The sequence below is a fragment of the Fusarium flagelliforme genome (assembly GCF_020744385.1).
Source record: "Fusarium flagelliforme strain FIESC 12 MPI-CAGE-AA-0113 chromosome Unknown B0J16scaffold_5, whole genome shotgun sequence".
NCBI classification, from domain to species: domain Eukaryota; kingdom Fungi; phylum Ascomycota; class Sordariomycetes; order Hypocreales; family Nectriaceae; genus Fusarium; species Fusarium flagelliforme.
The window spans coordinates 175,493-197,894 of NW_025763507.1; the positions used below are offsets into that span (position 1 = coordinate 175,493).

The following is a 22,402-nucleotide window of genomic DNA, read 5'->3' on the forward strand; positions in this document are numbered from 1 at the left end:
GCAAAAGGCTTTGGAATTCAGTTGCTGCTTAGGTTGTTCAGGCTACGCTTGGGGAATTACGTCTTCCAAGATAAACATACCATGTTGCTAAGCCTCGACCACAGCCAGCTGAAACTAGCAACCAATGATGTTAAGTCTAGACTCAGCCGCAAACAACATGACCAAAAAGGCAGACTAGCCGAATGTGGCTTCATCAACGTGATTCATTTTGGGGCTGAGATTACATTTTCCCCCTCTCAATCTTCATGATGGATCCCCTCTCAATCGCTACTGGATGCGCCAGTCTCATAACGACCATCGGAAGCTTAACCTTGTCCATTACTTCATTTGTCCGAAGCTGCAGAGAAGCTCGCACCGATTTGGACCGCGTGTCGCGCGAGCTACATTCCCTTCAAACAGCTCTTGAGCTGATTCAAGAGGATGCGAAAGATGATACAAAGCCATTTCCCGAGATAATTCAGCGCCACGTCTCTGACATCGTGACAAATTGCAATTCGGTTGTCATCGACATCCAGACATGTATAACAAAATATGGGGACGGAAAGGTCAAAAACAAGGCCGCGTGGGTGCTCAATGGCCAAGGTGACATGCAGAAATTGAGATCCAGTCTAGAAGCTCACAAGTCGGCTCTTGAACTAGCACTTGATATGCTCACTTTATCTGCCACGAAAGACATCAAGGCAGATACTACAGAAATCCGGAATGATACAGCCGCTATCAAAGACGATACATCTCAGATTCTTGAAGAAATTGCACGACTTCAAGAACGGCTGCCTGCAACAGCCGCTGCACCCAACGATTATATCTTGCAAAAGTTTCTTGAGGACATGGCAGCTTATACAGAATCGACCCTCGATGTCGATGGGGGTTTCAGTGACCGCGCAAGCTCAAAGGCCCTGTCGTTTATCGATGAGGGAGAGGAGACCTCGCACGCCCCAAGCCAGTCTGACCTTTCTCTCTTGAACTCCAAGAATGAAAAAGTAGTTCAGGTCAATCAAGGTTCTCACCCAATATCCACAAATGGTGAAGCCATATTCAAAAATGCATATCCTCTTAGTCTTGCAGATTCTCTTGATCATCTCTTCCCAGACCTGTCACTTTTTGAACCGCTGTCGGAACATGGGGGGGATAATATCGAGGCTACGCAAGCATCAAATGAGGGCGCCTTATCCAGACTTGATGTCACCTCTGAAAGTTTACAGCCCGACTTGAAACCAACTCCGGAGCTTCGAAATATACGAAAAGAGTCTTTGATTCCTACGACGCCAAAGTCCCTCGGTCACAGTTATGCAACTGAAGAAACCCAAACATCTACTTCGCTGCCTGGTCTAAGAAATAGCGTTCAAGAAGTCATCACAGAGAGAGGTTCAAGCACCGATAAGGAATCATCAAACTCGCCAGACCTACTTACTGAACAGCCTGAAGAAGAACAACCAAAAGTACAAATCAAAGATCTCACACCAGAAAAAGTGTATATGATCGCTTATGGCCTCCACACGCAGCTCAACAACTACGTCCTCGAAAGACCTGTTCCAGAAGCGATCTTGAAAGCTGTAGCCCGAACCGACCATCACGAATACACTCAAACAAGATTTACCTTTGTGACATGCTCGCCGTACCGCATGGTTAGTAACAGGTACTTCCTAAGGCCCACATCCTGGACTACAAAAGTAGTGAAAAAGTTTATCCTAGCTCTGGAAATGAATTTTGCTGCTGGAATGCATATCAAACGGACATGGAAACTTATCCATGATGCGATCGCCTATGCCGAAAGAAAACTTGGACAGGATAGGTGGAGACATGTCCGTGTACACATTCACCTTCCAAGTCATACATTCAAAAATCAGGTCGAGTTTTTGGAGAAAATTGGAGCAATCCAGAATTTTAACATTCCTCCTCACCCAGTAGTAGAGAAACAGGGGATGGAGGCAGCACTCACGCAAGATACACCGGAAGTTGGGGGGAGAAAGGTCCAAGGAACTATGCAGGAGGTACGTCAACGCTTGTCCATCTTCAACTGTAACACAGAACTGATAACAACACAGTACACGGTCCAGCTTCGTGCGGATACGGATAAGACCAGGAAATCGAGATCCGATATCATCCAGGCAGACATTCCAATCCAGACAATAGTGACACGACATATAAACGGAGACTACAACTTCGATCATTTTAGTCATTGGACGAAAGCAATTCAAAGGATATTGGAGGCCGAATGTATTATAGATATGGCCTATGCCAACAGCCACAACTATGAAGATTATAAGTTTCTTTATAGGGCTTGGGTCGCAACGAAACCTTTGAAGGTAACGAAGAAGGATGGAATCGAACTTGTCAGGTTTGATGATCTGGTTAAGCAAACTAGAACATTTAAGGAAAGGATTTCAGGATAAACGCTAGGACTCACCTGTGAGAAAGGGAACTAAGACATAGATAGATACCATTGGATTATATTATTTCTCGTACTTGCTTTTGGAGAATGACTACGGAATAGTGCTGACGGCGTAATCTGAGACAAACTGCGCCAGCCTCTGATCCTGTGAGACGCCACTAATAGTCATCTTCCAATTTGAGGCTGAGAAGAAAAGGGAGATAAAATTCAATAGTATCTCAGATGGTGGTACAATTGTGACATGTGATGCTGACGCGTGAGACATTAGTTCAATAGTTCTAATTCTGGACCGTGGTGGCTTGTTTAGCCCTACGGACCTCAGCCGCAACTTCCGTGTCTTAGCGGAAGGTCCAAATGCAATAAAACCCAGGGATCTGCATGACTTATGCCCGCTTACTCGGACCTTTTCAACAATCATGATGAAGTTGTATTTTTTGGTAACTGCTGTGGCCTCGCTGGCCAATGCAGCGGCTACACCCAAGTCCAAATCCCCGGTTTGCATTGTCGGCGCTGGTGTAAGCGGCCTTACAGCTGCAAAGGCACTCGAGGACAAGGGCTACAAGACTGTCATTTTTGAGAAACGCAATACCGTTGGTGGAAAATGCCAGTCTCATTATGAAGAGTAAGTCGAACATTCCTACTGTGAAGCCGTCCGCTGACCCATGTAGCGGCCAATACTTTCCTTTAGGCGCCGTGCTTTTCACTGGAAGTCCGAGTTATGCTCAAACCTACGCATTTGTCAAGTCTTCCGGTGTCGCGTTTGATGAGTTTGATCCCGCGTTCGGCTACACCTACAACCCGAAGACGGGTGCTGCGTCTTTGATGCAGCCACCTTCTCCCGCTACTGCCCAGGCTTTGCAGGAAGAGCTCGCGCGATATGCCACTGTTTGGCAAAAGAGATTTGCTCCTTATGCTGTCCCTGGCTACAAGGTGAGTTTATTTTATTTTTTTGGCCCTTACGTTTTGCCTCCGTACTGACCTTGGCTTGTAGAATGGTGTCCCGAAAGAGTTTATGGTTCCCGGAAACGACTGGCTTCTTGCAAACAAGTTTCCAATTATAGCTTCGGTCATCAACCGCAGCGCCGGTAACTATGGATACGGCGACTATACTCAAGTTCCGGCAGTAAGTTACACAGAGATTCACTTCCTTGATCCCCAGGCTAAGTCCTTATAGTTATACTACTTGCAATTCTACGCGCCGGACATCGTCGGAAGCTTTATTGGCGCCATCCAGCCTTACAAAACAGGTAAACTCTCTAGTATTGAAGTGCTATGCAGCAGTGATAGCTGACTCCACAAAGACTTCTACAAGGTTCTTAAGAAAGCGGCTCGGAACCTCAAAGGACCAGTCCATTTGAACGCAAGAATTGGGCATATCGGTATGTGATTCGTCGCGAGTACCAGAGTAAAGCTAACAAATATAGAACGAAAAACCAAGCCAAGCATTCAATACCGTACTGCTGGAAGCAAACAGACCAAAACACAGCTTTGCTCCGACGTTATCCTCGCATTCCCTCCCACATCTGATGCTCTCAAAGAGTCCGGCTTATCTCTCTCACCCGCCGAGAAAACCCTCTTTTCTCAAGTTGACGTTAATGGCTACTTCTCATCAGCCGTTCGCATGAGCCACCTCGGCCACAATCTGAGCGTTTCCCAAGAACTTCCGAACCCACTTGCTCCTTTCAAACCTGAGGGTCAACCTGTCTATTTGACTCCACTGCACGCAAACTCCGATATTGTCAACGTTTACTCGGTAGACGATCCTGCCCATCCTAACCCTGTCCGCGTCAAGAAGCATCTTGTCCAGGATTTGAGCAAGATCAACAGAGACCTGGGAAAGGTCAATGCCAAGAGTGTCGCATTAGATGCTGCAGATATTCGTGCGTTTAGCGGAAAGATTCCCTATTTTCCTCATGTTAGTCCGGAGTCATTGGCGGATGGTTGGTACAAGAAGTTTAATAGTCTTCAAGGGAAGGAGCATACTTATTTTACATCTGGACTGAACAGCTTTGAGCTTGTGGAGTATACAATTCGGGCTGCGAGGGACTTGGTGAAGACTCACTTCTAGACATTAGTGGACCGGGCTATATGACGCCCATTGTTATATTTTGTTGTCTGGTTCTGTGCTTCGAGATTTTGTTAGAGTGATATTCATCTCTATTCAACGTGCTGCAACGATGACTCTAATCACATCAGAAGTCAAATCAGAGCTTAGTAGACTAACCTAACTTCACTTTCCTCTACATCATTGAACCAATCTTCCTTGTATAGCTGAAATAGTCCCATACGCTGGAATGTCCCATCGTCCTTCTTATGTAGCATCAACCCCTCCTCAAGTGTAAGTTGCAAACACCAGACGTTTTCGATACCCTCATCATCAATGTCAAGTATGCCTAAAGCTACAAAAAGCTCAAGGTCCTTACCCAGGCTTCCTTCGTTCACCTCTTTGCGTCCAAGTAAAACCGGCCGGCGAAAGATGCCTGTTGGCCTCTCAAACTGTTGCCGTATAGACGCAATGGTATTACTGGACGGGGTTGTGGAAAGGACAATAGCTTCCTGGATATGGCCCAAGATCTGTAACTCACAAGTCCAACCGAGTATATAGCCTCGCGTAGATAGGTCATCCTTATTGAATGGTTCTTCAATCCTCTGCCTAGAACACTCTTGCCCCCCCAAACCAAGTCTCCTTCACCTCAGCCTTAAGTAAGGTTTTGGGATTCCACTGCATATCAACAACAATAAAATCTGCTAGTTTTCCAACAGACAAGCTTCCAACACGATCTTCTGCAAAAACGCTTCGAGCTGCGCCTTCTGTGCCCGCGACGAATGTCTCACACATTCCCAGTCGGAAATGTTCGTGTACAACCGTTCCGTTCTCAGGATCCTTCGAGGACTGTCGGTTAATAGCCACGTGGAAATTATGCATAGGCGACCATGGTGAAGTAGGACTATCAGTGCCAATCGCCATCAAAGCGCCAGCATCAGCAAATTCTCGGTACGCAAACGCCCGCTCATATCTTTCTTCTCCAATTAGTTCAGGCCAGGTGGTTAAAGCAGAAGGGTCTGCGTGAATGGGTTGAATAGACGCTGTCAACCCTAACTTCCCCAGTCTTTGGGCGTCTTCAGGAGAGACAAGCTCTAGATGCTCAATTCGATGCCGTCGATCAGGCGTTGCATTTTTCTCTATAGCGTCGATGGCCATTCTGACTGCACCGTCACCAATTGCATGAAGGGCAACCTGTAATCCACCTGCATCGGCCTCTTTGACGACTGGCTCCAAGTACTCTGGTTCCCAGATTGGCGGTGGACTACCTGCAGTAGCGTATGGCTCAGAGAGGTAAGCGGTACAGGCATCGACAATACCATCTGTGATAACCTTAATTCCGACAAGACGAAGGTCTGGACTTGTCATACAGTTGTACTGTTTGCTCAACTCGATGGCTCTCTGCACTTGTTTCGAATTCTTCTCAAGGTCAGCAGTTGGCTTAATTAGCCAATGTGCTGCGATTCGGAGTGAAAGATTGGGCGTTTGTTTGTAAAGCGAGACGAGGGCGTCCCAAGCCTCTTCGTCCATAGCCATCTCCACCGCTCCAGTGTAGCCAGCGGCGTTGTATTCTTGTATGGCAGCGCGGATTGCCTCGATGCGCTCATGCTTGGGCGATGACTTTGCTTGGAATGGCCAAACTGTTCGATACGGTTATTCGTGAACTCCTGGTGAAAAGCTAATATCAATAGTAGCACTTACTGATTGACATCATCGCGCCTTCATCCAAGAGACCTGACGGCTTCCCGTCGGCATCTCGATAAATCTTGCCACCAGCTGGATCTGGCATATCGGCAACCTCAAGTTCTTTAAGAGCTGCAGTATTACACCAACAGGAGTGCAGGGAGCCAGCATCAATAAAGATAGGTCGTGGATCGAGATCATCCAACATAGCAGCCGTCACCCCATCTGGGGTCATGTAATGTCTCCATCCTTTGCAGAGAATAGTCGGGGTTTCTGGGTTTTCGGCTGCGTAACGTCGTATACACGATCGGATATCGTCAAGATTTTTACATCTGGATAAATCGAGTTTTCGGAGAGACTGGCCAAGCAAGAGTAGGTGCATATGACCATCGATGAAACCGGGAAGCACGAACCGCTGATTGAGGTCATGAACCTCTACATCTGGACTGAGACCCTGAGCGATGTCGTGGCGAGATCCGACCGCGACGATCTTGTCCCCTTGTACCAACATGCTGTCTGAGAAGTGGGCAGCGCCATTGAGGCCGGTTTCGGCCTTCGATAGAATGCGGCCATTGACGAACAGGGTCTTGGCCATGGCGCCGATGTTATCTCCGGAGGTCGTATATCAGTAAAGTGGCCTGATAATGCAGTCTCTGGAAACCAAGACTATGAGGACCTTCAAAAAGAAGGAGAAGAAAAAAAAAGAAATTGTAGAGGTTGTCAGAGAGCTACAATCTCTGGCGTGTGGAAGTTGAGTATCTGGGTTAAAATAATTCACACGCGCGTTGTCTAATTTACTTTCTGTGGCTGAACCAGAGATGATTTCTACACGCACTTTGATATTCTACCCTCATCTGAATTCCCACCTTCCTTCCCAGTATGAACCCCACATCCAAACTTGCGGCCCGGCCGCTTGTCCAATAAGCATTCTGCTTGTGTGATACAGTACTGACGCTAATATTCTCAGCTTCTAGTTCCCCGCTTGAGCCCCAACACTTCCCCATTTCCGAGTGTGTCAATCTTGATGATGCGGAATTAGAGTCGTAAATTATGACTAACAGATTCTTCAGAAAGCGGAGTGTGGACCGCGGAGTCCTCAGATGCGTCCCAATCCTATTCAAAATACACTCTATCAACACAGCGCTGAATAATTCAATGCCACTTTGCTTGCGGAATACAATGACACTGTTTGAAGAGCACTGCATGGCTGGGTGATGCCGTCGTCGTTCCCATAAGTTGTGTTGGCGATGAGACAATGGCTCCTACCACCACACCCTAAAGCTTGTTCGAACCGCGCCCTACGCCTGCAAGAACCCACTCATTGTCTCGCCCTACTGAGATTCTAATTGGTAAAATATTGGTTCGGTAAAGCATGGCCTACGGACCCCGGCCCAGTTGCTCGATGGTTCGCTTGGGCCGGGATAAGATGTTGTATTGATCAGCCAGCCAACGTCCTTTGACAATTCTAAATTCATAATGTTTGGCGGTATCGTCCGAATGTCCGAATTGCGCCTATCGCCCTAGATACAAAGTTTACGTACGGGCAAATGGTTACCCCAAGCGAGCTCCATCGGCACCCCACGGGGAACATGGCCCGAGGGTAGCATTACTTACTTAACGCAGGATTGGCTTTTGTCCCAAGAGGATATAACTTCCATCCCTTCCCCAGAATCACAACTTCTCGGCATCTCTCTTCCCATATTTTTCTGATTCTCGTCAATACGCTCTATCTCAATCACTTGGTCATCTTCTGAAGAACACCCGCCCTTAGTGATGGCTGCTCGACAAAACAGCAAAATGAGTCACCAGAAGATCGAAAACGATTTAGATGATATCGTCCCAAGCCAAAAACCTCAGAATGAGATTCATCGACAAGCCTCCTTCGGCGAAGCCACGGCCGATATGTTACAAGCAGACCTCGAAAAAGAAAAGACCATTCAAGGCACCGCCCATTTCCAACGCTTAGGTTGGAAGCGCCTCACCGTTGTCCTCATCGTTCAAGCGATAGCCCTTGGTAGTCTGAGCCTTCCTGGAGCTTTTGCTACACTTGGAATGGTTATTGGAGTTTTGGCTTGCGTTGGCATCGGTCTCATTGCCATGTATGCCAGTTACATGGTCGGCCTCGTCAAGCTCAAATATCCTCACATCGATCATTACGTTGATGCGGGCCGACTTTTGATGGGAGGCATCGGTGATAAGCTCTTTGCTGCGGTGTTTGTAGGATTGCTGGTCCTAGCTACCGGCTCACATTGCTTGACGGGTACAATTGCCCTCGTCAAGATCACGGGAAGCAGTGTGTGTACCCTGATGTTTGGGGTCATCTCTGCTGTTATCCTTCTGGTACTTGCGATCCCACCTTCATTCACCGAAATTGCGATCCTTGGTTACGTTGACTTTATCTCTATCATCCTTGCAATCGGTATTACGATTATTGCTACGGGTATCCAGAGGTCAGAGGCACCAGGTGGTTTCTCATCTTCAACTTGGTCAGCCTGGCCACAGAACGACCTAAGCTTCACCCAGGCTCTTACCGCTGTTTCCAATATTGTTTTCTCGTACGCATTTGCCGCGGCACAGTTCTCCTTCATGTCGGAAATGCACACGCCGGCCGATTTTACAAAATCAATCCTCACTCTAGGTCTCACAGAGATCGTTCTCTATACAATCACTGGATCAGTCATCTATGCCTTCGTTGGCCAGGAAGTTCAATCCCCGGCCTTGTTATCGGCAAGCCCCTTGGTGTCGAAAGTCGCGTTTGGCGTTGCATTACCAGTTATCTATATCTCAGGTTCTATCAACGCCACGGTAGCTTGCCGTTTCATTCACGGCCGACTCTACAAGGACTCAATCACTCGGTTCATTAATACCCGAAAGGGTTGGATTTCGTGGTTGGCTGTCGTTGCCTTTGTCATCTTCCTCTCGTGGGTTGTTGCCGAGGCTATTCCCTTTTTCTCTGAGCTGTTGGCAATCTGCGCTGCCCTTTTCATATCTGGATTCTCTTTCTGGATTCCTCCTATCATGTGGTTCCGCCTTCTCAAGGAAGGAAACTGGTATGATAAGTACAACGTCAAGCGTGCAGTTTGCAACTTGATTGTGTTCATCGTAGGATTTTTTGTCTTTATTGCCGGCACCTATGCCAGTATCGACCAAATCGTAAGCCCTTCTGGTTGCCTACGTCAACACATGGAGCTAATATCATCACAGATTGCGAAATTTAACCGTGGCGAAGTTGGTCGGCCCTTTTCCTGTAATGTGGATTAAAAATGTTGGTTACTTTAACGATTCTGGACACCTGAACTATCTACATGAATCTATACTATCACCTTAGCATGTTATACAACATCAATGACAAATTAGATGTACTCAAGTAAATGCATTCTCAAGATCTTCGAAAGGTTCAGAGACTGAAGACTTTCTTTGCCTCGAGGTTTAAAACTCTGTAGACTGTATGCTCAATCCAACAAGTGGCTACCCGGTACCCTACCAAAGTCAGTCAGCTATGGAAACTAGATAATGACATCAAACTGGCCTTTTTGTGGGACTGTGAAGCGTGACTATTGACTCATGTGCTGTTATCTTGCACAAGTGGAGATTTGTCTTATCTCAATGGGTATGAATAGTTTCCTGATCCGAGCGCAAGGGCGTTATCCATCCCCGTATGTAAAGCAATCAGCTGAGAGTGGATTTTTGTTAGTAGAATAGTTTCCTGGTGGAGAGGTCAACCACAACCCCCCGAGAATACAAGACACCGTGGCTTGGTCTTGATAGCGCCCTCCAGTATTCCCCAAACAGTTACATTGCATCCAGAAGTCTAGGTAAACTATTCAAAAATGACATTAAAAAGTCGGGGAAATAATGTTAATTCACCCCAGTCCAATGGTGATCTTCCACGAAACCTGGAGCCGACGATCTCCGATGCAATGCCGCTTTTATCTCCAAGTCCCATGCTACCCTAACTTTGGCATCAGCGCTAATTCGCGCTGTGGCTTGCCCCATAGAAATAAGTGGATTCTTCGGCATCTCGCTTCTGATTTCCCACCTTGCAAGTTTCAATTCCGAACTTGACAAAGATAAGTCACAACATGCCCCGAGGACGCAGGGGCTGCTGGACATGTCGTATTCGCCACCGAAGATGCGACGAGTCGGTCCCCAACTGCGAAGAGTGCAGCACTCGGTACATCACCTGCCATGGATATGACCTGGATGCACCAGAATGGATGGGCGATGACCGGCTGCTGCAGGAAGAGCTTAGACGCATCAAAGTTGCAGTCAAAGAAAACTTCCGACGCGTCAAAACCATTCAGAACCGCCAACTTGCTCGATCAACAGCCCAAACAGTTCTTGCCTCTCGTGTCCAAGCTGAGTCTGAACCGAAAGATGATCAGGCAGCCAACCTAGCACAACCTAGTTTATCAGCAACAAACACAATCTTTCGAGAGGCACAGTATCTCGTTCATTACTTGGACTATATCTTTCCCATCCAATATGCTTTTTACGTCGATGCTCCAGACCAAGGAGGGCGAGGATGGCTCTTATTCCTCCTGGAGAGAAGTACGGGAACCTTTCTTCACCGTGTCTCATCCCTTTTAACTTAAATAATAGATGCACCTCTTCGCAACGCAGCTCTGACCCTTTCCGCATTTCATCAACATACTTTTTCACCTTATCGTGCCGAGAACCAAGAAGATGAACTGTTGCAGTATCATACCAAAGCACTACAAGAGCTACGACACGTTGTTAGTCACCGAGACGTGGGTGGCTTCGCCGATAGTAGTGAGGAATGGCTCAAGTTCCTTGCAGGCGGCATGTTCTTGATCTCTTTCGAGGTACAGCCAAATTGATAACGCCCGTGCTTTTTTTCTGACTTGATTCTAGGTATTTCAAGGTGGCACGAATAACTGGCAAGCTCACTTCAACGCTCTCGTATCCGTTATCCGTAACCTGACACCCTCCGATTTCGAATTCGACGCGTCCGGTCCTTCGAGTCCAAACTTCGATTTTAAGAGAGGTATGAATACTGCGCAAAAGTTTATTCTGGGAAACCTTGTTTGGATTGATATCCTCGCACCATTGGCGACGGGAACCACGCCCAAGCTACCATACCACGACTGGCTCAATGCTGGCAAGATTGACATGTCGCGTATAATGGGCTGTCAAAACTCGATAATGATAGTGATTGGTGATTTGATGGCTCTGGACTCAAGAGCTAACTCTGTTAGCACGGCATATTTACAATCTGGTATTGCTGATCTGGAGCAACGGATCTTTGATGGAATAGATACAGCGCTTGGTGCTGAATCAACGGTCCGTACACTTCCCTGCTACTGTTGACTTGCTGAACCGAACCAAAACAGGCAACTCAAACCAATCGCTCCGTAACCCACCTCTTTGCAACTGCGGCGCTCGTACAGCTTTACACACTTGCCTCAGAACACGGCATCACGTCACCTGATCCTCACGAAACAGTCTCGCGAGTTATTGAAGTGCTAGATCAACTACCACCAGATGTCTCCTTGCGTGGGACACCGTGGCCTTTATGTGTCGCCGGATCAATGGCTCTCCCTCCAAATGAGCAGTATTTTGACGACCTGTTGAAGAAGCTCATGGATCATTCCGACGCAGGCTTCACCAATTGTGGTACAGTCTATAGTGTCGTGAAATACGCTTGGAGGCAGCGACGACAAGACCCAAGTCGCCTGTGGAGTGCAAGGGAAGCCATGGAGGGTATGGGCATTTGCGCTCTTCTGATATAAAGAAGGAATTCAACATCCTGCCCTCCAACAATCCATTTAGCACCGAACTCATGAATGGCCTTTAACAGAATATTAGGTCAATGGTACGAGCCGGTGATTGACATGATCTTGCTGTGCTTTTTGGTGGCAGCACCAACATATCGCAGAGCTGCAATGAACCTAGGGTGATCCCAGTTGCCCAATGTGCCGACCTCGCTAGCAAGATCATTAGATCCCACAAGAAGAACGTCGCACCCTAGAAGTGCGCCGATATCAGCAAGAGAAAGGAGACCTTTTGGGGCAATCCAACGTGAAGCCGTAGTATTTGATCCGTCGGTTGTTGTGGTTTCTGAAGTAGAGGGAGTGTTGACACTAACTTGCTTCCTTGGCAACAATTTGAGGTTAAGGCTTCAGCTCGGGGTGGCTTTGGCCACAAGATTCATCAGCTCAAGTATCGATGGCTATATAAGACTTCTATTGACAATCTTGTTAACTCCGATTCTTCAAGCCGGCTACCGGGGACTTAGAGGGTTTGGATTCTGCAAAGCTGGGCGTGCTCAGGAAAAGGGAAAGGCTTGAGGCTTTAACATGTTTGCCTGGACTGGAGTTCATTATCCCAGAGTAGCCTATTTCAATATTCCTCCCATACTAGTCTTTATATACCTCGGACTGTACCTATTTTACGTCTGCTGTGCTTTACATTGTACTGTGTTTTCAATGGACACCACTCTAGGGTAGTTAAAAGAACCAAACGGTTAATACATCGAATAAAATAAACTAATAATATAACTCAAATTGTACTTATTTTACGTCTAGACTGAAGCTTTAAGCTTCCGGATTATGCGATTCGCGCCGCGAGGGACTTAGTGAAGACTCACTTCTGATGATGAGTGGAGGTTTACACTCAGAAATTGTGGCAGTTGAGATGACGGATGAAGTTTTGTCTATTGGTAGCCAGCGTGGCATTGCAGGCTTACAATCCATGGATCTGAAAATCTTTCGAGCACCTTTGTTTAATTTCCCTCTGTATCATTACAGAATTTTATCTACTTCATAATGGTGGCAATGAGAGATGTTTGAATACATTGGGTAGGTAGCTTAAGTCGTCCAAGGTGTTTACAAGCTAGTATTTACGGGTTTCAGTGGCTGGCAATTGCCCCAGCGTACCTCTTGCTGCTGGGCTAGGTGCCTTGATTACGTGAGCATGGGGTCCACTCCCTTAGTGCGCAATGGCACAATGGACCTTGACGTATATTTTATGTGTGGTATCCGAAGCACGCTTCCTTTTTCCATATAGCAGCTACACATTGTAACAACTACTCCACAAAGAAAGCCGGATCGCCCTGGCGGAGATATTCGACCATCACTACAACCGTGTTGCCATGGGACGTTCCCGTGGTGGTTGCGGAAACTGCAAGCGACGGCACAGGAAATGTGACCAGACAAGACCGCACTGCCGGTCATGCGAAGCATTGGACGTAGAATGTGATGGTTATAACCGTCCCCTTCGCTGGGATGTAGGCACTGCATATCAGAGGCACCTCACTAGCAGACCGACGCCCGCCCGCTCGACGTCATACCTAACAACTGCAGACGTGCCCCCGACCTCGCCTGTATATTCACCACAGGGACCATTCTACAATTCCTCCCCTCCACAGGACACCAATATGGGCGAAGGATCGGAAACCAGCGTTCTAGAAGCTCCCGAGTTGACGTCGCGGCAGCGTCAACAGGAGATTCATCTTGTCAATGAATGTAAGGACTTGACTGACTACTTTCATTAATATCAGAAGGAAGTGACACGTATTAGTTGATCAATGGCTTATTCTTGACCTCGGTAGTCTTTAAGGAAAACATCTATCTGCTATACTCTACACGACGCGATGATGACCTGCCAGCACAAATCGCTGAGATATCTCGCCAGTCCCCGGTGCTCACACTTATTATAGCTGCCATGCATTTGTATCTAAATGACCCTTCGGACGTGTCTCTGCCTTTTCAGCCGTATCAAGCGCGTGGTCTGGCCCTCTTCCGTCGCCAGCTCGACACATACAGCGGATCACTAGATGTTGGTGTCCTTTGCGCCGGCATCTTCATCTGCACTTTGCACGTAGGTCAATCCACTCCTCCAGCTACGTCTCTCTGAGATCTCGTTATAGCTTTTCCAAGGAGCACCATGGTCGTTCCTGCTGGAACACATGATGAATGTTTACAAGATCCCGCATCGCCTATTCAACCAGACGCTCAGGTCAATCCAACCGATTGCGAGATTCCTCGTGGAGTGTATGGGCGTCCTGGACATGCCGACTTTTGTTCGCGGCCGCAGCACTGTGACCAACGGAATATGGGCACAGCTACGAGCAGCTGAGCGGGCTCATGGGGCCGACGCATTTCTAGGCGGCATTGAGACTATGTCCGGCTTGCCCAGATCCCTTCTAGACATATTCGCAGCTATTCAGCAACATGATGCTGAATCAAGATTTCTTGATTGGCAAGGAGAGGTCGGTGAAGTTCCGGCCACTCACTTGTGGGAAGCTTATCGCTGTGCCGGCGTGTTGACAGCGAGGAGATCAAAGACGGTTGAGACAGGGCCCAGCTCCGTTGACCCACGCGTTAGTGCGGAGGTTCTACTAAGTCGGCTAATCGCCGCGCTGGATGCCCTGTGCGAGACACGCCGTCGCCCGGAGTACAGTGCCAGCCTCGCTTGCAACAGCCTGCTCTATCCGCTTGTCGCCGCCCGACTGGAGGTGGCACTGCTTCGACGCCACACTATCTGGCTTGATACGTTGAGGCATATCTATCGGCAATGCCAGCCATACAGAGACACTGCTAACGTCGGCCACGTAATGGAAATCCTGGATGAGGCGCTGGAAAAGAACGACGACTCGTGTGATATGGATGAGCAGGCCAGGAGACGGCAAGTGGAGCTGGCACTTTTCTGAAAGTTGCGGGCATTACTTCTCAAGACAATCAACCTGAAGATCCCACTAAGCTGGAATTGGCAGGTTTTTACACCAACAAATGTGCTGCTCGTAATCAATAATCCCAGCCACCCTGGCATTATTTCTAGAAGTCTAAGCCCAAGTTGGCCAAGTGTCCCAACTAATCTCAAATAGGCAAGTTTTTCCTTCAAACTATCCCCCGCAATCTGGAATCTCGACTCCAAGCTGGTGTTGGAACGTCACTGCAGATAACCGATATCCGGGACATCTGCCAATGACATTTAACAAAGATAGCGCTCGGATTGACTTAACCGATACCCATCCTCTCGGTCATGGAACTGGTATTATAAAAGTCGAGGCTGCGATGCTTGAAGAGACGACAGTCCGTACCTTTAATCGTCCTGACTTTGCAGGACTTGCTCCTCAAAAACCTTAACTAGTCTTTATCGCCACCAACAGTTTCTTCACAACAACTCACTCCTTACCTTGTGATACGAAAAACTATCCAGCCAAAATGTCCTTCGGGCAGTCATCCGATGTGGAGGAGTCCATGCCTCCAGGCAGTGTCCTTTTGGTATCCGGTTAGTTATACCTTCATACCCTACAGACGACTCTTTGGCTGGACTAACACGAAAATACTACAGATGCCACTTCATTTGTTCTGGTGCCGACGCCCACCAACGATCCAAACGACCCGCTTGTATGTGCTCCCGGCATAATAGTGCCTCCACCGTACGCTTCTACCTGATGCTAAGAGATGGTAAAGAACTGGTCTTTCTTCCGCAAAGCCGTCAACCTTGGCCTCATGTGTGCCCTGACCATCGTCATGTTCACCGCGTATGTTACGGCTTCCATATCGTACCGTGGCGACGCTGACCTGACCCCTGCAGCATCATCATACAGACGATCTTTTGGCCACAGATAACTGTCGAGCTGGGATTTTCCTTCGACCAGTTGAACACCGGTCTGGCCTGCAACGTCGCCGGTCTGGCAGTCGGCTGCATTTTCGTCATCCCATTTACCATCAAATATGGCCGCCGATCTACATACATTACCTCGACAGCCGTAATGGCGGCCATTAGTTGGTGGTCCGCCAGGATGCAGACTCTCCCCGAATTGTACATAACAAACCTTATCTACGGATTGGCGTGTGCTACGAACGAAACCATTGCGCAGCTTACGGTATGTACCTGATCGAACATGCTATGGAAGGAAAGCTGGTTGACGAGTGGACTTTGTGTAGATTGCCGACCTTTTCTTCGTTCACCAGCGTGGTAGTGCCAACGGCCGATACATCATCTCCCTCGTTCTCGGCAACACCATCATACCAACAATTGCAGGCGTGCAAGCAGAGGCTCAAGGCTGGCGATGGTCATATTACACATTAGGTATAGTCCTGAGCCTACTGACCGTTATCTTCATTTTCGGATTCGAGGAGACAAGTTACACCCCTCTGTCGCTGGGCCAACAAGGGCCTCTTGAACCTTCTATGGAGTCGCAGGCCGACGATGAGAAATCTAACAAACAGAAATCTGTTACCCCGGCTGATATTAAAGCTTCTGATTTTGAGAAGGCTCCTCAGCAGGATAACGCGCCGCCTCCGCCTCCAAACACCTACAGGCAACGCATGCGCCTTGTTTCCGTGGCGCCATCCATAGCCTTGATCCAAGGCTTCCTTTCGCCGTGGAGGATGGCCCTGACGGTGCACGTGCTGTTCGCAGCCATTCAGTCTGCCAACGTTACCGCGTTCCTCGTGCTCATCTCTTCTGTCAACCCCATCGTAATGTCCGCACCACCGTACAACTTTGGAACCGCCGGCGTTGGTCTGATGCTTGTTGGCCCTTTCATCGGGAACATCATTGGTAGTCTGTACGCTGGCTTTCTCGGAGACAGGCTGGTTGTGTGGCTGGCTCGCCGGAACAAGGGTATGTTTGAGCCTGAGATGAGACTGTACATCCTGCCTCTTCCTATTATGACCCTCGGAGCGGGCTTGATACTGTATGGAGTGGCACTTGACAAGGTGGGTCGAACAAACCGACACGTTTCCCGACAGTATTTGGGCAGCATTATTGACATGAGTCTCTGCAGCAATGGCACTGGATCTTTCCCTGCATCGGCAGCAGTATTTACGCATTTGGCATGGGCTCTGTCTTCGACGTTTCCTTCACCATGGTTATTGATGCTTACAAAGAGGTGCGTGACTTTGGCTTCCCTTTCCGAAGCCTCCCCGGTTCCCGGCCCTGGTAACCGAGTACTGACTTAGATGTGTATCGCCAGGCTGTTGCTGAAAGCTTCGTCTTCATTACGTTCATCCGCAACGGGTTCACCCTCGGTCTCCCCTTTGGCCTTGTCACTTGGCTCAATGACATGTCTCTCACCCACGTTGGTGTCATAAGTGGTTGTGTCAGCACTGGTATTGGGTTGCTCTGCATTCCCATGGCTATCTGGGGGAAGCAGTGCCGCATTGCCTCTATAGAGCGGTATGAAAAGGTTGCTCGGCTGTCGTCCGATATGGACGGGTGAAAAGAATGGTTTTTGCTATTTTGTAATCCCTACTTTGTGTCTTACTTGCGTGTATACATAGAGCACTTCGCTAGCTCCGAGCAACCAACCTTCCACAGAGGGGACGAGAATTTTAGGTATTGGCAACTAAATCGCGCTTCTTTGCTCCTACAACAAAGCCTTTAAAACTCTCAATGAACTCGACTTGAATAGTGAATGCGGTTATGATGTAGTGAAATGCGAGATAAGGCGTTGGTATGGTCGAACTTCGGCGATCACAGCTTGCTTACGTGGAGCTGGCGAGACGTTGAACATTGTCCGAATGCGGAATGAACAGGCGACAAGTCAGATCAACCTCTTCCCCAGCCGTGCGCCGATACATACGTCAGCTGTTCCCCGGAACTCCGGCAGTCCATGGCGCTCCCCACAGTATCATGGATGGATGGATCTTGACCAGCAAGCATATGTTGGGGAAAATGCTGCGACCACTCTAGGTGGGTAACACCTTGCAGCCTCCATTTGATCTTGGTTGTCATTTATTCATGATACAGCTTGTCATGAGCCAATTCTAGTAGGGGCGGCTTCCCCACAGCTTGTCGGTAACGGAGTAGGATATGGGGCTTCTATTGGCGTAAAAACCTGCTTTTCCAGGCCTAGTTTGCCCCAAGAGATCATGGCGCTGGCGCAAGGGACCGCGTGCGGTGGTCCACTATTGCTGTTCAGTGGTGTGGACCCGGAACCGGGTAACCTCGACTCGACTCAAATCGTGGCATCCTTGATAAGATGGCTTGTCCACTTTCGCTGAAGGACAGCAAAGTCTGTACTTTGATGAATATCCAGGGGCTGTGCACCACACTTACCTGGACTCTACCGACTTTGACGGAAAAGACTCACACGCAACAATGGCAACCAAGGTCTTTACCAATGGCGTCTTCTTCACAGGCCATGCCCTGGATAAGCTCAGCATACATCATGACTCTATGGTCGTGAAAGGGAACCAGATTGTCCATGTAGGCGCCGAGACCGACGAAGCAGTCCAACAAGCCAAACAAGACGCCGTCCTGACTGACGTGGTCGATCTCAAGGAGCGTATAGTGGTGCCCGGCTTCATTGACGCGCACGTCCACATTCTCTTCTTTGGACTCTCGCTGCTCAAGCTGGACCTGGAAGACTGCAAATCGCTCACTGAGATCCGAGATGTCATCTCTTGCTATGCAAAGGAGCACCCGGAGCTACCTCGCATCCTGTGTCGTGGATGGCAGCAATGTACCACGGGTGGGCAGGTGCTCGCAACCATGCTAGACGATTTAGACACTAGGCCGATTTTCGTTGAAGCTTTGGATCTTCATTCAACCTGGTGCAGCACGACGGCTCTCGATGAGCTGCCCATTGATCGCATCAAGGAGACGTGCCCGCAATACCTTCCCTGTGACAAGGACGGCAAGCCCACTGGACTTGTCGCAGAAGCGGCGGCGATGGAATTTATTTGGCCACACTTGCTGGGGCAGTGCACCCCCGAAGATCTCCAAGCAGCTCTGGATAGCAGCTTTAACCAGTACATTGCCGCAGGCTACACGGGCATCATCGACATGGCCATGGACACCCAAATCTGGGACGCCTTGCAGGCCTATCGCCACACAACACCTGATGGGAGACTGCCCTTGCACGTAGCGGCGCATTGGTTTATTCGTTACGACGATGATCCCGCCGTAAGGCGACAGCGCCTCGATCAGGCCCTAGATATGCATCGCGGATGGCACCCACAGAATAATCGGGACTTTTGCGTCGTCGGCTGCAAGTTGATCAATGACGGCGTCGTTGACGGATGCACTGCAGCGCTGAGTCGTCCATACGGCGACACTAATCTGATCGTAAACCCCATGTGGCCGCGCGAGGATATGATGCAAGTGGTCAAAGAGGCCGTGGCGAACGGACTACAGGTCGCCATCCACGCTATCGGCGATGCCGCTATAACACAGGCCGTCGATTGTATCGAGGCGGCTGGCCACCCCAACGGCCGCCACCGCATTGAGCACCTTGAGGTCGCGAGCGCCGAAGATGCCAGGAGGTTAGGCAAGTTAGGTATCACAGCGTCTGTCCAGCCAATCCACAGCGACCCAGCGCGCCTAATCGACTACGCCAAGCTCGTAGGGCCAGAAGCCATGGCGCGAGCTTTCCCTTTCCGCCAGATGCTTGACGGTAAGGCTTGTGTGGCCATTGGCTCTGACGCCCCGACAGCGGCACACGACATCTTCAAGAACCTGTACACCGCGACGACGCGTAAGTCAGTCAGCGATCGAAAGTTTCAGGGTCGTGTCAACCCGTCGGGCGCTCTGACGCTGGCGAACGCTATGACGGCGGCCACAAAGGGAGCTGCATACTCACGCTTTGCTGATGACTGGGTCGGTAGTTTGAAAGCAGGGCTTCAGGCTGACTTCTTGGTCTTGGACGCCGACTGGGATTCTGAAAGGTTATTGGAAGCCAGTGTCTGGCAGACGTGGTCGCAAGGGATCAAGGTATACCAAGCAGAGTAGATGAAAGGAGTTATATAAAAAACAACAAATTGAATAAGAGGTGGAACAAAGCTGAAAGACTTACACTTTCATTATAAAGTTATGCCACACAGATATCGTAGTAATATAGTTTATTCTACTAACAGTAAGAGTCTATCTGAAGTGTTATGGGGTTATAGCCTGGCTTATGCATGGTGACGTGGCAAATCAGTGGTAACTGCACATAGTAAGCCGAATATCTTTCAGCCGCATAAAACCTAAAAGCAAGAAAATCATTTAGTACTTGATTATAAGAAACTTCAATGAAGGAACTTTTTGACTGGCATCATTTAATAGCAAAGCAAAGGAACGCTACCAATGGAAGAAAGTCGCAGAATACTCCTCGACGAGGTTGAAAGACAGCTAGACAAACGACCATGGAATTATCCACTCGGCACTGGGATCTCATCATTAGGTGATTTGAGCGACAGCTATTACAGTGAGCTTGTTCATCTCCAGAAACTCCTTCAAGGTATAAGTATCCCAGACACCATACGCCCTCTCCCTGCTGAATACCTACAGGCATGAGTCTTGACTTACGGGAGGAGTCAAATAATGACAGGCAGCGCGCGTTTATTGTCAGCAGCTGGGCTTTACCAACATTCTGTCGCTACCCTTATACGATTTTAGATCCTGAATACTCCAGAAAAGAGCTCGTGAATCTGCAAGATGCCAGCAGACATGGCGCTGAGGATCTCTACACTGATGATTTGTGGGGAAGTCAGCAGGTGCGCGACTGGGCAACTGCAGAACAGTCATCCTTGCTCTCGATACAATCTTCTTATACTTCTATCTCTCGCACGGAAAGATTCTCCGCGGAGATATGCGAGTATATTTCCGAAAGTCATCCCTTGGTGTACATGCTACGGTCACCTTCTACAACTGAGTTTTTCGAGCTCTGGGGAGGATGCCAGCTTCTTCGACACCTAGCGATTCTAGCTTTACGACAACTGTCGGTCCCGAATCCTGTCGAGTTCCTACTGGACTTCGTCCCGCGATTCATGGAAGCATCGACCTTTGATCAATGGTTCAGAATCTTGGAGGATGTAATCAAGATGACCCGGGGCTTGTTCCTTGTGCTGAACGTCAGCGTTCTAGGTGGACGAGTTGAAGAGGCAAAGACATGGCGAGAACAAATTAGAAGGACCATGGCTCGATTGCAAGCTAGTTCTGGGGTCTTTCTACGGGTATTGCTTATCTCCACCCATCCTATCTGGTTCCAATCCGACTCTGAACCACTTCTTATTGTCGGCGCAACGCCCCAGATTCAGCCCAGTCATCAACGTGTTGGAATGGGTCAGAGGAATGCGCCGGTTCAGCGTGATCTCCAGCTTCACCTACCCTTAAAGGTGGTTGCTACCACGGGAACGGAAGTCGAAATGCAACAGAACCGCCAAGTTGTATGCCAAGAGTCAGCACCAAGGAAGGCAGTCCGACAAACTCCCCAATCCATCGGCCAACATAAAGTCAGCACCGCCGTTCTATGCGCCTTGACTCCGGAAGCTGATGCTGTTCAAGCCCTTTTCGACAGAGGTCTGACCGTAGAGTATGTTCGGACCATGGGTGATACTAACACCTATTCCTTTGGTGTCATCGGCCGACATAATGTTGTACTCGTTCATATGCCCGGTATGGGTACACGCCATGCCGCCTCAGTAGCAGCGCACTGCGGGGCTACGTTCCCAACGGTAACTTTGGTATTGCTCGTAGGAATATGTGGTGGTGTCCCATTTCTCGAAGATGGTACTGAACTCTTGCTTGGAGATGTCGTTGTCAGCGAAGACCTTGTCATATACGACTTTGGCCGGCAGTATCCAGATACATTCCTGAGAAAGAGCGGAAAAGTTGAGAGTACGAGAAAGCCCCCTTCTGAGATTCTAGGGTTTCTGGCAAAGCTCAAGGGTCGCAGTACGAGAAACGCGCTCAGCGAAAAGGCTGTGATGTACATGGAAGCTGTGAGAGAGGGACTTGGTAGTATAGCCACGTATCCTGGCGCCCAAACAGATATACTCTTCCAGTCAGAGTACCGCCACAAGCACCAGGATCTATCCTCATGTGAGGAATGCTGTCTAGGAGGCGTCTGCGAAGAATCGCGCGTCTCGTCCTGCTCCGAGCTAAAGTGCGACACAGCAAAGTCAGTCACACGGCACCGACAAAAGGATTGGCTACGCGAGGGACAAGCAGGACAAGTCGACTATTGTCTAACCTTGCACATCGGACGGTTTGCCTCCGGCGATACAGTTATGAAGTCTGGCGGGGATCGGGACGACATCGCTCGGAGTGAAGGGGTTATAGCTTTCGAGATGGAAGGTGGAGGTGTATGGGATAACATGCCCTGTATCATAATCAAGGGTGTTTGTGATTATGCCGACAGTCATAAGGATAAGAGGTGGCAAGGGTTTGCCTCTGCGACGGCCGCGGCTTATATGAAGGCGATCCTTGAAGAATGGCGAAAATAAGCCTAATGTTCCAGTATATACGACAGGACTTGGTAGGGTTGTTCAGATATTTTAACAATCCTATTAGTATATCCAACTAGTTCCAATCTCGGTCTT

The 22,402-nt window shown here is 48.9% G+C and overlaps 9 protein-coding genes across 9 annotated transcripts; 8 read left to right on the forward strand and 1 right to left on the reverse strand.

Moving 5' to 3' along the window:
* Positions 1-250: 250 nt before the first annotated feature.
* On the forward strand, positions 251-2,470 carry B0J16DRAFT_343515 (uncharacterized protein). Its single transcript, XM_046128055.1, has 2 exons — positions 251-1,991; positions 2,046-2,470. Exons 1-2 carry the CDS (start codon positions 588-590, stop codon positions 2,391-2,393), a joined length of 1,752 nt encoding a protein of 583 aa, XP_045980748.1. The 5' UTR covers positions 251-587; the 3' UTR covers positions 2,394-2,470.
* A 338-nt stretch (positions 2,471-2,808) lies between these two features.
* Positions 2,809-4,460, forward strand: B0J16DRAFT_385383 (uncharacterized protein; the record flags this gene model as incomplete). Its single annotated transcript, XM_046131494.1, has 6 exons — positions 2,809-3,014; positions 3,061-3,322; positions 3,384-3,515; positions 3,567-3,639; positions 3,694-3,771; positions 3,817-4,460. 6 exons carry the CDS (start codon positions 2,809-2,811, stop codon positions 4,458-4,460), a joined length of 1,395 nt encoding a protein of 464 aa, XP_045980749.1.
* Positions 4,461-5,021: 561 nt separating this feature from the next.
* B0J16DRAFT_147652 (amidohydrolase 3) lies at positions 5,022-6,795 on the reverse strand. The gene is made up of 2 exons (XM_046121994.1): positions 6,138-6,795; positions 5,022-6,076 (listed from the first exon to the last, which is right to left on the reverse strand). The coding sequence occupies exons 1-2, from the start codon at positions 6,712-6,714 to the stop codon at positions 5,046-5,048; spliced, it is 1,608 nt and encodes a 535-aa protein (XP_045980750.1). The 5' UTR covers positions 6,715-6,795; the 3' UTR covers positions 5,022-5,045.
* Positions 6,796-7,916: 1,121 nt separating this feature from the next.
* Positions 7,917-9,467, forward strand: B0J16DRAFT_288390 (transmembrane amino acid transporter protein-domain-containing protein; the record flags this gene model as incomplete). Its single annotated transcript, XM_046124177.1, has 2 exons — positions 7,917-9,272; positions 9,324-9,467. 2 exons carry the CDS (start codon positions 7,917-7,919, stop codon positions 9,378-9,380), a joined length of 1,413 nt encoding a protein of 470 aa, XP_045980751.1. The 3' UTR covers positions 9,381-9,467.
* A 712-nt stretch (positions 9,468-10,179) lies between these two features.
* On the forward strand, positions 10,180-12,156 carry B0J16DRAFT_147670 (fungal-specific transcription factor domain-containing protein). Its single transcript, XM_046121995.1, has 4 exons — positions 10,180-10,670; positions 10,722-10,945; positions 10,995-11,423; positions 11,474-12,156. The coding sequence occupies exons 1-4, from the start codon at positions 10,202-10,204 to the stop codon at positions 11,870-11,872; spliced, it is 1,521 nt and encodes a 506-aa protein (XP_045980752.1). The 5' UTR covers positions 10,180-10,201; the 3' UTR covers positions 11,873-12,156.
* Positions 12,157-13,148: 992 nt separating this feature from the next.
* Positions 13,149-14,793, forward strand: B0J16DRAFT_288396 (uncharacterized protein; the record flags this gene model as incomplete). The annotated part of the gene is made up of 3 exons (XM_046124178.1): positions 13,149-13,596; positions 13,701-13,961; positions 14,011-14,793. Exons 1-3 carry the CDS (start codon positions 13,234-13,236, stop codon positions 14,791-14,793), a joined length of 1,407 nt encoding a protein of 468 aa, XP_045980753.1. The 5' UTR covers positions 13,149-13,233.
* A 344-nt stretch (positions 14,794-15,137) lies between these two features.
* B0J16DRAFT_147685 (major facilitator superfamily domain-containing protein) lies at positions 15,138-17,481 on the forward strand. Its single transcript, XM_046121996.1, has 7 exons — positions 15,138-15,374; positions 15,438-15,493; positions 15,560-15,630; positions 15,684-15,975; positions 16,037-16,813; positions 16,882-16,986; positions 17,071-17,481. Exons 1-7 carry the CDS (start codon positions 15,308-15,310, stop codon positions 17,314-17,316), a joined length of 1,614 nt encoding a protein of 537 aa, XP_045980754.1. The 5' UTR covers positions 15,138-15,307; the 3' UTR covers positions 17,317-17,481.
* Positions 17,482-18,111: 630 nt separating this feature from the next.
* On the forward strand, positions 18,112-19,908 carry B0J16DRAFT_288399 (amidohydrolase 3). Its single transcript, XM_046124179.1, has one exon. The coding sequence runs from the start codon at positions 18,198-18,200 to the stop codon at positions 19,827-19,829; it is 1,632 nt and encodes a 543-aa protein (XP_045980755.1). The 5' UTR covers positions 18,112-18,197; the 3' UTR covers positions 19,830-19,908.
* Positions 19,909-20,090: 182 nt separating this feature from the next.
* B0J16DRAFT_343527 (nucleoside phosphorylase domain-containing protein) lies at positions 20,091-22,398 on the forward strand. Its single transcript, XM_046128056.1, has one exon. The coding sequence runs from the start codon at positions 20,372-20,374 to the stop codon at positions 22,304-22,306; it is 1,935 nt and encodes a 644-aa protein (XP_045980756.1). The 5' UTR covers positions 20,091-20,371; the 3' UTR covers positions 22,307-22,398.
* The last annotated feature ends 4 nt before the right edge of the window (positions 22,399-22,402 follow it).

Excerpts from the sequence above, each read along its gene's own strand:
- B0J16DRAFT_343515 (XM_046128055.1), top strand. The coding sequence starts at position 588 with ATGCAGAAATTGAGATCCAGTCTAGAAGCTCACAAGTCGGCTCTTGAA. Across the intron at positions 1,992-2,045 it reads TCCAAGGAACTATGCAGGAG|TACACGGTCCAGCTTCGTGC; the intron begins GTACGTCAACGC and ends ATAACAACACAG.
- B0J16DRAFT_147652 (XM_046121994.1), bottom strand. The coding sequence starts at position 6,714 with ATGGCCAAGACCCTGTTCGTCAATGGCCGCATTCTATCGAAGGCCGAA. Across the intron at positions 6,077-6,137 it reads AGGCGCGATGATGTCAATCA|TTTGGCCATTCCAAGCAAAG; the intron begins GTAAGTGCTACT and ends CGTATCGAACAG.
- B0J16DRAFT_147670 (XM_046121995.1), top strand. The coding sequence starts at position 10,202 with ATGCCCCGAGGACGCAGGGGCTGCTGGACATGTCGTATTCGCCACCGA. Across the intron at positions 10,946-10,994 it reads TGTTCTTGATCTCTTTCGAG|GTATTTCAAGGTGGCACGAA; the intron begins GTACAGCCAAAT and ends ACTTGATTCTAG. Across the intron at positions 11,424-11,473 it reads CGCTTGGTGCTGAATCAACG|GCAACTCAAACCAATCGCTC; the intron begins GTCCGTACACTT and ends GAACCAAAACAG.
- B0J16DRAFT_147685 (XM_046121996.1), top strand. The coding sequence starts at position 15,308 with ATGTCCTTCGGGCAGTCATCCGATGTGGAGGAGTCCATGCCTCCAGGC. Across the intron at positions 15,494-15,559 it reads ACGATCCAAACGACCCGCTT|AACTGGTCTTTCTTCCGCAA; the intron begins GTATGTGCTCCC and ends GAGATGGTAAAG. Across the intron at positions 16,814-16,881 it reads ATGGAGTGGCACTTGACAAG|CAATGGCACTGGATCTTTCC; the intron begins GTGGGTCGAACA and ends GAGTCTCTGCAG.
- B0J16DRAFT_288399 (XM_046124179.1), top strand. The coding sequence starts at position 18,198 with ATGGCAACCAAGGTCTTTACCAATGGCGTCTTCTTCACAGGCCATGCC.
- B0J16DRAFT_343527 (XM_046128056.1), top strand. The coding sequence starts at position 20,372 with ATGAGTCTTGACTTACGGGAGGAGTCAAATAATGACAGGCAGCGCGCG.